The following is a 15,721-nucleotide window of genomic DNA, read 5'->3' as shown; positions in this document are numbered from 1 at the left end:
GTTACCAGTTTCTTTAAAATTCTAAAGTTAGTACTAATTAATACAACCAACGCTACAGCGACACTATTTTACGTAACTGACTTACTTAGTTTACAGTAATTGTAAATTATCCTTTCAACCACGTTTTAAGAATTCTATAAATATCTTATTCGTGTTACAGCTCGTTACAAATTACAATCCGAGTAAATGCGTGTATATCGAACTTTCCCCGAAAGTAATATGAAACAGGATGTTTTGATGCCCGTAACATTTCTGCCTTTGGTAAGAAACACGTGTGCTGGAGCATGCGCGACTTACGGCCGTTTTTGTCGATATTTGACAGCGGAACTTGAGAGGGTCCTAACCGTCCCCACTGAACCCTCAGGGGGCTCCATATCTAAATGCAGACATTAATAAATCGCGGACACACTCGCACCACCGCGTATGAATCGTCAGTGTTAAGTTAGTTTATGTCGGTGGAGGTTCTGATGCGTTTATGGAAATGACTCGTGCCTTGCTCGGCAAGAGGACGCCTAAGGCATCACGACATAATTCAACAATTTCCACGTACCTCTCTACCTGGTCGAAACACTCGGACACTTACATATGTCCAAAACGTAAAAAATTATACGCGAGTGGTATTGCTTGTTTCAAACTGTTAAATTATTATTGTTGAAATATGTACATAAGTTTTTTAAATAATTGTTGAATTTTTATTGTTATAAGGGAATAAACCAATATCATAAAGCGGTTCGCTTGTATATGGACAGAATAGTACAAAGATCATTTGTGCTACTTGACACTTGCATGGTAGTTAGTGGGGCATTTTAGATCCGGAAGTTAGCGTTCTTTTATTAGATTTTTTTCTTATTTTTTTATAACATGAATGTGGAAATTGAAGTAGTTGTAATTAACCGTTGTTTCTAAGCTTTTTAATATTTTTACAGCTATCATGACTGATCATATTTTATTATTGTTTTTGAAACGTAGGTTCTGTGTCGAACATTCTTCTTTTAATAAAGTTGGGAAACTTATAGGAAAAAGGATAGCACAGTTGTATTCTTTAGCTTTAGAATGATCGATTGGAAATAACATCGGAAAAACATTTGAAATAACAATAGAAAAAATGCTTTAAAAATGATAAATATTTAATGAATATACTTTGTTGTATTTACATTTGTAATTTATATAAATTAGTGTTTCAATGTGTCTCATGTTGTTTGTCTAATCGTTATACTTGTGTCTGAGTTCTAAACATTTTTGAAAACAGAAAAATGCTTTACTTTGGAAAAAGTTGATTTTCGATCTTTGTTGGCTTATTGTGTTTATTTTCCGGTTTGTTCCACGTGATTCTAAAGTTTTGTATTCCTTTTTTTATTCTGATATACAGTATTGATGTAACGAGGAAAAGGTGTCTGCACAATTTAAATGCTTGTAGGTTCTTACTTATTTCATTTATCTATTGAAATTGATTCCGTATGAAATATGATAGTATATAACCTGTGGGAAACTAATTGTTTTTTAATTTTATATTATCTATCAATTTAATTGTATGTTAAAATCAAGTTTATATAAATCGTATTATACATATTATTGAGTAGAGGTATGCTATGTATTATAGATGTTTCTTACAAATATCTATCTTTTCTAAAATTCATTTTGCTGACCTACATTTGCAGGACAATGTTTGAACTTATAGAAGTTGTAGAACTTGTTAGTTGAACAGATTTCAAATTTCACGCTTATATTTACAAAAATCTTGAACATTTTTATTATTATTAGGTATATTAGTAGGTAAACCACTTTATATTAACTTTCACCCATAAAGTAATATGCCTAGGAGTATATATATCCTACGGAGTCCGAACTAATATGGTTCCATGAAACAGTTTTTCAGTAACTATCAATATTAAACAAATTGATTATTTACAAAAAATATTAACAAATATTAAGAAAAAGACATCAATAGTAATAGGCGTATAATCAATAATAAATACACACATCTAAATTATTGTAACATTTTTTCCAATCATCGTGTATACGTCTGACATTATCTGTAACTTCATTATTCGGTAGATAACAGAAATGACGATACATGTTGATATCTTTCATTCATACGAAATGAACATTTTCAACTGGATAACGCGTTTGATATTAACATACAGGTTAGTTAATAGTAATAATGTGATAGATGGTAAATCATTAGTTGTTGTGTCGTAGGTGTAGAGCAAATCTAGTTATAGCAGCCGACCTCTCAAGCCGTCTTGTAGCTAATATGATAGACTGCCATTAGGGATATCTCGCTGTCGTGACGAGGGGACTGTGAATCGCAGAAGGAGGGGGAGGGAGAAGGGCTACACAACCTGAAGCCCACGACAGGGTACGTTAGCTCAGGATATGCTAGCTACTAAGACGTATTACTTACATATGAATTATGTAGGACCTTGGCATGGATGCCTGCCGAATAGCCTTAACTTCTAACATCTTAGGACTTAGGTAAACGGAACTCTCTCTGCTAACGGGAATTCAGTTAAGTTATCCACTTTACACATTGCCGAGCGCCTGATTTCCTTTTGTAAACATGGTAACGTCCGTTTCGATATAAAATACATTCGGACACGAAAATCACGATTAACGGACTACTAACATCTATCCGATTTTATGGAAACATTTAAATGAGAACACTTTTTACCAGCGCGTTTCGGTATGCTCTTAAGCTAAAAATTTCACAGTTTGCAAACGGTAGAAGTTGTTTAAAACCAATTTCAACGCTTCTAATGCTACCGTCGATTTTCCGAGAGCGTTCCTAAATTTTTCGCGTAGAAAAAGGGCGACGACAGGCCTGAAGAACATTCATAGCTTCTTGTCTGCTCACACGTAAATTTGTTCTACTTGCTCTCCCGGCCCGGCTCCTATTTACGTCCACATTCCGGTAAGAGGAAATTAAACAACGATATTATAAGGACAGGCAACCGGCGCTGCTCACACGTCACATTATTTTCTCAACTTGTCCGAAATGTTGACTTTTATGGAAATTAAATTAATGCTCGTTTCGCCCTAGGTTCACCTCTAAAATACTGCTTTTGAAACGGGATCTATTTGAACCTCGAGCACCCGTGTTAAATGCACATACACACGCATCGTAGATTAGGTGATTATAATTAAAAGTATATTAAAAATATAAGAATATTATGTGATCAGACACATTGTTACAAATATAATGAATTACTTTGGAATTGTTCAACCATAACATCAATTTTTAAAAAAATAAATTATTCTAAGGAGAAATAATATTAAATAAATTTAAAAAAGACTCTTCATTTAGGCTAGACAATTTATATAATAATGTAAGAAAAACATGAGAACGAAATTGTAATCGAATATACGTGACAGAGACGTTAAATAATGAATCGTAGAGGAGTCTCACCTTACCTAGCGCTTTACAAGTGGAAAATAATTTTCTGAATTAGTGGATAACTTAGATGCAATCCTTCTTAGCTGTTTCCTATCTATAATATTTCTTGCAAAGAAGATCCGAAGGAACGAGTCAACGGTAGATGCTGGATGACGGCGGTACAGAGGGGAGGGGGTTTCAAGAAGACCGGTGCAGGAGGCGTAATGGAGGCTAGTTAAACATTAAGCATCCCCTGATACCTTGCTAACCCCTTACTAACCCCAGTTAAGGTGTATGCAAGGTATACAGCTCTAGGTGGTTTCCTATACCTTACGGACCTCAGTATACATTCTTACTAATTGACGTCCTGCGCGTCTGCATTATGCACTTGCGATTACTCCCGGGCGTTTTCTTACTAAAATAATACATCCGATCGAAGGGTATACGGCTGTATCTTCCGCGAAAGAAAGCTCAGATCCCAGTACACAGGCTGCATTTTCTTGTGTAGGTGCCCGTTAACGTTGGTAGGCGAAGATACTGCCTTAAAGTCCTCTGCACGAGCAAGGGTCCGACGTTTCTCTCATTACTTTAATATCATCGATAGATTCGTGCACATAAACTGATGTTTTTGATAAATAATAATCATTTAATGTTGCATTTCTGTATTGGCATCTTCGTAAGATATTTTCTGTTAAGATCATGAAATCAGTTCTAAATGAAGTTTTAATCTCGTCTATAGTGGAATCATGAATTCTCTTAGAACCTAATAACAATGAGCTTAATGAAGACATGCCCAGGGGATATCTATTAGCGAGATAAATTGTTAATACGACTGCTGAGTAAGGGTTTGTCCTTTAGATATGTGATTAGTACACTATCGGACACGCCTACAATTCCACTGAATAGACGGAATTCCTTACTGACTAAGATGCTCCGCTGAGACTTAAGCGTACTATGGCCAAAGAAAATCTCCGTCATTAGCTCTTAAGCAAGCTTAGGCGCCTATTATTTCGAATGAAAATGAAAAATAATGAAGACTAGTTACTGAGATGAATATAATAAGTAAATATGTCTAACAATGCAGGCGTACACAAATGAATTAGCAAATCTTTTCTGAGAAATAAATAATTTCTAAACAGTTCGTTCGACAAGTATCTTATTATTGCAAATGAGAAGAATGCAAAAGTATAAATAAATAAAAATAAATAAAAATACCATTTTTCATATTTAACAAGTATGTACAGAACACAATAAATAACAAATAAAGCAAAAATTTTATTTAAATGAAAATTTATTTCGACAAAACTGAGCTCCGTTGTTACGACAAACTTATTTTCATTCACATATTGTTGTTTATTTAATACTTTCTTTTATTATTGTGATATTAACGCTCTACTTTTGAAAGTAAATTTGACGTTGAAATAAATATAATTAAAACAATGAGAAATAGATTTTTACTATCGATTTATTGAAAACTTCCTGTACCTTGTATGAATATTTTAGTAACATACAGTGAAAAAATATTCATTGGTTTAAATACGTACATTAACTTTACATCTGATTTGAAGTTATATTGAAAGAATGACGCACGGTAGTCGGAAAAATTCTATGGTAAAATTTCGCCACGTTATAGAACCTTCTTCACAGTGGCAAAAAGGGGGTGTACATTGGAAGCCGAAAACATGATTAAAGATTTTCCGACGCAGGAGAAAATGGATTTCTGATACGTGTAACGCTACCCTATTTGGAACTATTACGCGTAAGTCCCCGAGTAAGCTCCCTATATCCATTCACTCCCGCTCGAAATATATTTACTACATCGGAAGGTATTTATTTGTGACTTGCTGCTCTCCTGCGCTTTGAGAATATATAAAGGGTCGAGAAAAGAAATTTATATCTTGCAAATTTAAATTGGCATACTGGGGAAATGTGTTAATAATCAAACAACGCAAAGAAAAATTGATTACGTTATTTTTTTTCGTCATGTCGAATTTTTCAATTTAATTGTAAATTAATCGCGATTTATTTATAAAATTAACCGAAAAAAGAAGGATCCGCCATTTGATCTCCGATCGGCGAACAATTTTTGGGTAGGAGTTGTTTGCGCGGAAGGGTGAGCATCTGTACCAACACGTCGAGGAAAATCGCTAATTGGTAGGCAGGAAACATTAACAAACCGCTGCGTAGGAATCTATGATTCACTTGCAAGGTTTGATTAAATTCATTTTCGACTGTTTACACGGCGTTTTCTCTTCTCCCTCGGCGTTCGGTCTTTCTCTCTCTTGGCGAGCCTTCAATATTTAGCGTTTTTCTATCGACGTCGTTCATTTTTTCTGGTTCGTTCGTTTATCCATCCCAACGTTGGGAAGTTGTACACTGTGAAACTGGAAACAGCGTACGGTGCACATTTCCCGCTACATGCCGTTCCTGGCCCGTCTCCCCTTCCCCCATCACATACAATCCTCCGCTTTCCGCTGCACGATACTTCGTTTTATTTTCATTTTATCCCAGGCAACGGAAAGGTATGTTACTATCGGAAGGTAGGTTGGAAATGATTTCTCAATTGGTCGGCTTCTGTATATTTTATTCCGTGTCAATTCGTTAGCAACCGAACGAAGGCCAATCTGGCTGGAATCAATCGATCTGTCGAATGAATTCGTCCATAAAACGCTTTAATTACTGCGCTGTTTCCGTATGTACACTCGTACCAATGACGATTTCACGTACGAATAAATCGAAGTCAAGTTAACACATTTCTGCCGGAAGACTCATATTACAGTCCGAAGCATACTGATGTTCGATGGTCGGAGACTTGACATGACTGTAAAATGACCTTCTCGCAATAATAAATATCTTTTTAACCCATTTTTGTCGGAATTTCCTTTTTCTTAATTTTTTAGTGCATAAACATCAAACAATGTGTGTTTCTTTAAATCAAGTTCAAACAGAATAAAACAGATGTAAGGCGCGCGAGAAATATCCCAATACCGAACTGTTAAATGATTCTTGAAGCATTTCCATGGAAAATCTGTTCATTGTTTTGTCTCCTTTTCGCAAAGTATCTAATAATAAGTGACTCTTCTAAAGAAAATTATAATGTATTTTTGCATTCAAGAAATAATTATCAAATTCAATAAAGAACGTACTAACTTCAGTATGAAAAATTGTAATTCATCTAGTAGACAATTTAAATGGTTCTCAAGATCGATATGTTTAATGCGCATATTTTGAATAAAGTAAGTTTGTAAAGAGTATATAAAAATAGTTTACAAATTAGTTTTGCCACGATAAAGCGTATCAATCCTCGTCGTTGAGTCGAGCGATCTTTAACTCGATCGAATGTTTCAGCCATGTAAAATTCACCTACCAGCTGTTTCGTGCGACGATCCGGAATAGATTCTATCGTGAAAAGTGGTGGAAGCTCGCGGAAGGCATCGGCGAAGGAGAAAAATCTAATAGATGATCGAAATCGAGTTTGAGCCCCTGTAAGAAACTAGCCATTCCACCCTTCTTGCTCGTGTTCGCGTTACTACATTGTCGACACTGTCGCCCCATCAAGCTTGGAATGAAATCCAGTTCGCATTTGAATCAGTCAGTAACGCAATCCATTAGGCTCTAACAGCCAATACTCACAGGATGGAGTGGAAAGGAACGTTTCTAAAATGGGAAAAGAAAAGGAGATCAAAGAAACTTAAATACAAGATGTAAGACACAGGACATCGCGAATCATTAGTCTCTACTGTGAGCAGATCTCATTCAATGAAGAAACCTCTGTCACAGTTGTTTTCTGTTATATCGACTCATGCGATCAGGATTACTTTTTCGTTTGTAAAGAAAATCTTACATGACTTTAATTACATAGTTTTTTTACAATTCCTATTACAATTGTTCTTTAATAACTCCTTCTTAAAATTTATGTTTCATATTTAAATACTTTTCTCAGACTTTGGAATTGAGCGTTTCGTAATAGGTACATTTACTCCTATTTGTAAAATGATTAATGTAACATAGCCCAATTTTGAACAGGAATCTCCTAGCCTTAATAGCCGCAATACCAAAATTTCATTTGAATTTTATTAATTTATGCTCTTATGTTTTTAAGAATTTCATCGAATATAATTGAGTAGAAAGACTCATTTACCCTTTACAAACCAGTGATGAACAGTAAAGGTGAATGTTTTATAAATTACGAAATATGTTTACAAAATTTTATCCATCAGCTTTGCAACATAATAATATATGTTGAGATAAATGAATAAATTCCTCTTTGTGTATATCAAATATGTATATAATTCACAAAATAGATAATTATAGCACATTCTAAAAATGTCCTACTTTCCCCGTTTACACTTCTTTCTTTCTATAGCGAATGATATTAAATGACATGCTCAATAATTTCTACTGCTCTTTCAACTAGAAAATATTAGTAATATTAAAGGCTGAACATTGTTTATATTCGATGGTCGATTTTATTACTAGATACTAAATTAAATATACATACATATTATCTTTCATCCATCGAAAGCATTTTTTAACATAGTATCTGTCTAGCTTTTCTCGTTATGAATTAATTTTTAAAGACATACAGTAGTAGTTGGAGAAAGGAGTACTTTTTCAGAATACATCTTCTACAATCATAAAAGTATGACTAAAATAGAATAGAAAATCCTTATGAAAAATTGATGTCTATTTTATTATAAAATATGTTATACTTTTTCTTACTGTAAATATAATTTTCTTAAACATCAAGTAGTTCAGATTCTCAAGAAGTTCTGTGGAAAGCGAGAGCTGATTATTTTTTTCGTGTATATATCAAAGAAGGGTTTCGAATTTGATATAACTAAAAATTTACATTATTCGTAACGATTTGTATAGTTTGAATAGTATTAAAAGATGAAGTGTACATTTAGACATGTACGAAATAATTTAAATAGAAATTCACAACGTTGTAATGTTTTCAATGGGCAAATAATAAATTTTCCTATAATGCTTATCTAATAATAGGTTGAACATATCTGCTTTGATAATTCTATTTTTTTTAATCGCATACTTTCTTATAATCCTTCAATAAAATTGGTTAGTAAACTGCGAATCATAAACTATATCTGTTTACATTAGTCTATACTGAATACTAACCAAAGTGTTGCATAATATGTATTAATTCACCGGTTACAACTCTGTTCTTTACAGTCTTCTCCCTGTACAAATTCCATTATTCACCAATATATTCATAGAACGATGAAATCGGTTTTGCACATTTATCGTTAATTTTCATGATCATTACCTTTCTCGTCAATACTATACGTATTTCCGAAGTAACGAAAGCGCGTCGAAGTCCGTATCTTCGGAAGACTAGATGCCGTCGTCGTTCTCCACGCCTCAGGCGCGATAAAGACATCGTGTTTAGAGTGAGATTCACAGCGGTGATAAGCCGAAGTACAATGCTTTGAATACCCATCCAGCATCCCGATAAGATCTTAACGTCCTCTAAGAGTAAACGAAATTAAATTCGCTCGGCGCTCTAAGGGCAGCCAACTGCAGCCGTTAACACGGGCCTAGAGTACAGTTCTCGGATACGGATAGATACGAAAACCATGTACCAGGAGATCGATACGTTTCTTTCCCTTTCTCTTTCCCGTTCTCTTTCTCTTTCTCTTTCTGTGTATCCTCCCTTCTGCTCTGCCTCCTCCACCTCCTCTTTCTTCCCTCTTTATACCTCGCCAGCATTCCCTTCCGGACTTCACGTGAACAAGAGGATTCAGATCGGTTTTCATTTTTCCCTTTCACTTTTCGAACTATATGGATTTCGTGCCAAATTCGTCCGACTCACAATCAGTTGACAATTTGTACGGGCTCGGGCAGTTCACGGTAACGGTATCGTTTAGATTGTTCAGTCGCGTAAAATATACGATAATGTGCATACTAGATGATGATATCTATAGGTTACGATATCCCGAAAAATTTCAGTGCACCTCTAAATGCGAAGCTTAAACTTGCCATTTCGAACACATTTTTACACGACCAATTTAGAGTACGCAGATAACGTACGTCGATAGTTCGTAAGAGATCCGCAAAGACATCTTGAACGCGGTAAAAACGTTAAGCGAAGGAGTTTCCTGAAAAAGGCAAACACATAAGATATCAAGGAGTACCTTGTTTATCATTACGATCAAATTTCAGCTAATGGGTGATAAGTAACTACCAGTTTCCACGATCGTAATTACTATGGACGATTACGTGTACCTCAAACGCGGTTTAACGTCTTCGTTACTCTTCGGTAGTAAGCATTATTTATATCGTTGGTGCTGGTTACCGTATTCCTCGATGTTTTATGACAAATAAAAAAGGCAATGTCGCGTAGGTCGATGAGACGTGGCACGAGATAAATCTGCGAAACGATAGAGACTATAGACCACGTGTACATAACGTGGCATCTAAACGATTTCATTCGTGTCAGTGACCGTAAAATTAAACGGACCGGCGTTAACCGTGATCTATGCACGTCTTCGCTTCTAGTTACTTTCCTGGGGCGAAAAGCAAGCGAGAAATAACAAGAACAGGGGGACACGGAGGGAAAATATCGAAACGAGCGGGAGGCGACAAAAAGAAACAGACGATTCCTCTTACAATTTCGGTCGAGCCATTCGCGCAAACGTGAAAGGAAAAAAGCGGACGTTGCTAGTAGGAGGTATGCGTTTGATTTTTCGATGGAGTCCCGGATCGTATGGACGCACTCCGCAGGGGGATGACAATGGCGTCCCATGGGAGGACTGGCCTACCAGCCACCCAGAAAACTACCCCTTCGTCCCTCAAACCTCTTCATCGTCTCGGCCCTCCTAATTGTTTCCTACGCGGTTTCTCCGTTCTCTAGATCTATCTCGGTCCACCTATAGAGATTATTCGCGTTTTACTCCCCTCATGTCTTTTTCACGCTGTCTTCTTTCCTTTTTCCTCTGTCAATGCGAACACGGATACTGTACACCTTCAAACATTTCCGCGAATTCAATGCCCCAATGAATCATTTTGCATAATTCATGGAACTTAGACCATTCAGTTTTTAACTGAAATCCTGTTACGTGTCTTCGCCTACCTTTGTCTAACATTACTTTTTGGCGTGTGTTGCGTTCAACTGATTCTGGAAAAGAGAAGGTCGTGTAACTTCGAAAAAGAATTTTTCTTGTAAGAATGGAAATATTTTTTATGAAAGTAGTTTGTCTTGTTTAATCGTGTTCCTAGGACAATGTTTTGTAATGTTGTATTATGATCGTATTACGCGTTATGGTAATTTATAATGGTATTATTAGATGTAAAATTTGTTGGAATTTTGTGCGCGGAAAATTCTCACTGGGAAGCAGTTAATATCATATCACTGTCAATATTTGTAAAAATTAAATAGACACAAAAATAATTGGGAATGCTTACATTAACTATATTAGTTATAGTTGTTGGACTTCACGTTCCAAGTATCGAAGGAATATTTCAAGTCAATTTTCTCGAAAACTGTTATTTTACATGTTTCATGGAATTTTCCATTACGAATTGAGTCTCTCTCAATTAGATCATGAATTACATGCCAGCTTGTAAAACTGTTCAGCAAAATTAATATGAAATTTTGTAATCCATTATATACCCGCTAAATGTTTTTAGAAGAATATGGTATTTGACATTTTGGCGAATGGACGCAGTAGGTGGAGTGCAGAGTGCCGTACGATCCTAAAGGTCGAAGAACACGTGGTCGAGGGTTTAATCTAGAGAAATGTTGAATAATAGAGGCGAGTAGAACAGGGCTTGCGATTGGCTTATGCAATATTCAGACTTAGTTTCCGGCCAAGTTCGCGTTCTAATTAAGTTCTCGACGTTGAAAAGCGTTAAGCACCTTGTCAACTGTTTAACTGCAGTCCTCCCTGCTTTCAGATTCTTCCTTAAGTTCTTTCTCAAGTGCAACCAGAACTGCCTTAAGAATGCTGGCAACCCACGCGATATGAGGCGCTTCCAGGTAAGTTAATACGTCAATTTTTTATGAGTGAACCGTATCTAATATCACATATTAAATATCGAAAAATACATATTTCCAAATAAATGTTGTGAAAATACGAAATAAAAGTTGGAATTCAAATATGAAATTTGAATATTTTTTGTTTTCTTTGAAAAACATGTTTTACGTGACTTACTAAATTTTGTTAAACAATACCATACATTATGAAATATAGCCATTTAAGTTTTCCAAACATTAAATATGTGCATCGTGTATTACCATTATTTCTACGAGACTTTCATAAAAACTTTATACAGAACGTATACTTTTATTCATAATTGTGTTTACATTTATTAATATTGATTCTCTTTTAAAGACATTATGATACAAAAGTTGTTATAAAATATTTAAATGTACTTTTTCTGCGAATGAAAACATTTGTTTTTCATTTTCATTTATTGTCTAAACAATATGTAACTCGCCATAACACACCATTTTGATTTCCACATACTAAATGTTAAATTACAAATTACGTTATAAAATCTCACTTAAGCTCGCCGATTTTTCTGTCACAAGAAATATTTTATAAAACATTATAGCAATATTAAATAGACACAGTAATTTATGAATGACGCTATGTACAATATTCTTCAAGTATACCAGTTTGACACGTGTTTGCTTCTCGACGAAATCAGACTAAAATTCTGTCAAAACGAGGATTGCTATACAAAATTCGGTCGTCATTCGAGTCACGATTCAGGAAATTATAGGGGCGGACGGACGGAGACGAGAACACTGAAAGTCCCCCGCAATTGCGTGCTAGCGTATCACCGTGTAGCGTGTCTGCGGATGCGTACCTTCCACTTGGAGGCATTCTTTTTTAATTTCCAAAAGGAAAAGAAGTTCGTCGAGGAAACGAGCAATTTCTCGATGGCGGTCGGCTATCGTCGAAAGTTGAGATCCCCATCCAAGAGACGTAATCCAAGGGGTTGGCAATTAGCTCAGCGCGGCATCAACCGACCCACCCCTATATCCGTTCACCCTTCCACCCCATCTCCGCATTACGGTTTCTCCTACTCACCGACAACCATATCTCGCCACTCCGCCCATGTCCGGGCGAAAAGATAGAATTAAAAAATAAATTACCAAAAACTTTCTGCCTTGTCTTTTCGCTTTCTTTTATTCTATTGCATTCTTCCACTGTGTGATTTCTGCCTTTCCTTCTGCTCTATCTATTCCACGAACAAAAATTAACGACGATTTAAAATGGAACAATTAAAACTTATAATCTACTGAATTTCGAAATAAGTTTCAGTAAATTTTATTGAAATTTTCACGTTTTATTTCACATTTTATTCAAATTTATTTTGTCACTGTTTTTGTGAAAATGCATGAACCTATGACGTGTGTTCAAGCTGATCAAAGTATTCGAAAATTTGAATAAATAAACTCGTAAGTTTTGATTACTTTTGAAAGAAAAGATATCGTAAGAAATATTAATAAAAATTTCTCGTATAATTTTCAAAGTTTGTCGCGTACACAGCCGCGCACACATCCGCGTTAATATGCTTCCACTTGGATCCCCAAGTAAAGGAAAACCAAAATTAAGTTGTTATCACGCCTTCAAATTTGTTTAGGAATTGCTTATTACTCGGAGTTTCGAATTAAAATTTTAGCGGCACAGCTTTAGCTACCTCGAAAATTTCTCTCGCGGAGGACCGTCAGGTTTTACTCAAGCTTGTGCCGGGTAAGTTCGCACTACGTTACGCGCTAGGTAATACGGCCAACTAGCCAAGAAAGTTGCCAAGTCGCAAAAGGACAAAACTTCGAGCATTTACCAACCTCCCGGCCGATTTTATAAACGTTCTTTCTACTTTCTCCCGAAAATCATCGTCCTCTTGTTTGCACCCAAAAAACTTGAGGTTAACTGCACAGCTTGTTTCAATTTGCCGAAAGTTTTATATACCAAAATATTTCTTACGCGTTATCAAAGAGAAATGTAGGGAAAGTGAAAGTGAAATACGTGAAATTCACGCGTAATCGCGACGCAATAAATATAATTATGTATGCAATCACCATTATAAAATGCTTAAATTGGCGCAATCATTTTATATCATAATGCTTAAGCTTAGTCGTACAATCTAGCTGGGTTCCAAGATTCGGCCTTAATGAGATTATATTCATACATTTGTATGATAATATCTATCATACGTGTAAATAGGGGAGTCACGGGAGTCACGGAATACATGGCGAATATCACATAACGCGATACAGCGAATCAGGCTGTATTGCTCGTACACAGGCTCGTGTGATTAACGTACAGGGTGTGACAATAAAGTTTCGAGAACGATTCAATTAAAATTTTTATTTTGATAATTAAGCAAATATGAAACCGTCGTTGCAATGTCGTCTCTTTTGACACTGCAGAAATATATTGTTATTTCTATAAAGCACACTTAATTCTGTATACTATATTCTTATTCTGTATTTTTTATATCTACTTTAATAGTTACATTATATTATTTTGTATTTCAAAAAGTGGTCATAAATTGTGCTCGTACCTTTTGCTTCTTAAAACAACAGTGACAAAGTGACAGGGAAACAAGTCAATCACATATGGAAAGATATTTTAATGTTATGATGTTTTCTATTTTATCAATAATATACTTATACTAAAACATAATATTATAATTTATTTTTAAAAGATGGTAAATTTCTAATCGTTATTTTTATTCGAGCGTATCTCGAAATATTTGTTACTATCTCATGCATTGTTATTTCTAAAGACTGACAGTACAATTTCATTCAAAAGTCTGATCACATTTTCGACTGAAATCTCACGTCAATGAATTTCAATCTTCTGTAACAGGTGGTCATTTCCACGCAAGTAGGAGTAGAGGGACCACTACTGGCAGTCTCGGACAACATGTTCGTTCACAACAACAGTAAACATGGGCGTAGAGCGAAACGATTGGATCCTAGTGATCCCGGCGAATACAACAGTGAGTATTGTAAATCATATACGTAAATACTTTGTGGATAAATAATTGTGAAATAGCGATGTCATACTGACAAGAATTTATGTACATTAAAAGAACTACTGTAACGTAATTGTTCAGGAGCAGGAACGGGATATTCGCTATAAAAGTGACTGCGAATGAAACGCACAATTGTGGCAGCTTGACTTGGATAATGGAGTATTAAACGATGCTTTTACTGCGTCCCGTTTCCAGTCCAACACAACTTTAATATTTATAATCAATTCATTTGTCTGCCTCACTTTTCCATGATTACTGGCATTGAATAACCTATTGCGAATTTAAATTATTATAACTCGTTTATTCCGCTACCACAATGAATAAAATGAATTATAAAACGAATTTGATGTTACCGGGAGGATATCAAAGTGACTATTTCACAATTATAAAACTGCCACATCAAAAGAGAATATTTTTAAATATTTTTGATATTTTAAGTATTAATATGTACGAATTCCGAGTAAAATACATTTTTAACACTTAATATGAACTTTGAGAATCGGTATCTCTTAAAGTTGCTTGAACGGTGGACATTTTATTCTTTGCTCCGCTTTTGGAACCTAAATAACAATGCCCCGCGTTATTATTAACATGAATGATTTTTTATTATAATTTTATAAATTATTCTATATAACATTCTTTATTACAGAAACTATCATTTTATTGTAAAATTACATTATTAACTTGTCAGTTGTTGGATTTTAATTATGTTAAACTTTCATATACTACATATTTGTGAAAAAAGAAAACGTATCACAAACATTAAAAATTGCAAGAGGTATCAGCAAAAGCATTTATAAATTTATTCGATAAATACCAAGAATTGTTTAAAACAATCGTAAGGAAAAATGGCAGGCATATTGACGACATACAGTCAGCAACAAAAGTATTTTGCAACTATTACAAAAATTGTACACCATATATTGCCACTTATTGAAACATATTGCATTCATGCTATATACAGGCAATCAAAATTTTAAAAATATTTAACAATATGCAAACAAATTATGGAACATTTATTGTCTCTACGCATGCATAACGTTGGAATATTTTTGTCGCCGACTGTAATTTAAATGAACACTACATATATCTTCTAGTCTACAAATTTGTCGCATAAAATGATTTCATTTTTAATACGTAATATTTATCTTTCGAACGTTTAAAGTCATTCAAATAACAATATACGGTGTAGGATAATACAGTATAGTGAAGCGTAAAATTGTTGTCTGATCGTAGTGGAATTGTTAGAATCCCCGAATGAAAAGCAAGGACAGGGTGGGGAAAGGAAACGCGGGCTTGGTTTCTTCGAGATCGGTATAACGACTCGAGAGCCAT

At 35.0% G+C, this 15,721-nt stretch overlaps 1 protein-coding gene across 5 annotated transcripts in view; it reads left to right on the top strand.

Annotated features, from left to right (window-relative positions):
• Positions 1-15,721, top strand: part of kn (EBF transcription factor knot) — a 114,407-nt gene that overhangs the window by 87,672 nt on the left and 11,014 nt on the right. For all 5 annotated transcript variants that reach the window (XR_004235763.2, XR_004235764.2, XM_031985255.2 and 2 more), the window contains exons 7-8: positions 11,288-11,369; positions 14,218-14,350. Coding sequence is in view for 3 of the 5 variants with exons in the window: in XM_031985255.2 (XP_031841115.1) it covers positions 11,288-11,369; positions 14,218-14,350 (215 nt within the window). In the remaining 2 variants the exon portion in view is untranslated. The remainder of the gene's footprint in view (positions 1-11,287; positions 11,370-14,217; positions 14,351-15,721) is intronic.

Source organism: Nomia melanderi, chromosome 2, assembly GCF_051020985.1.
Source record: "Nomia melanderi isolate GNS246 chromosome 2, iyNomMela1, whole genome shotgun sequence".
Lineage (NCBI taxonomy): Eukaryota > Metazoa > Arthropoda > Insecta > Hymenoptera > Halictidae > Nomia > Nomia melanderi.
This window is presented reverse-complemented; position numbering and strand designations above follow the sequence as displayed.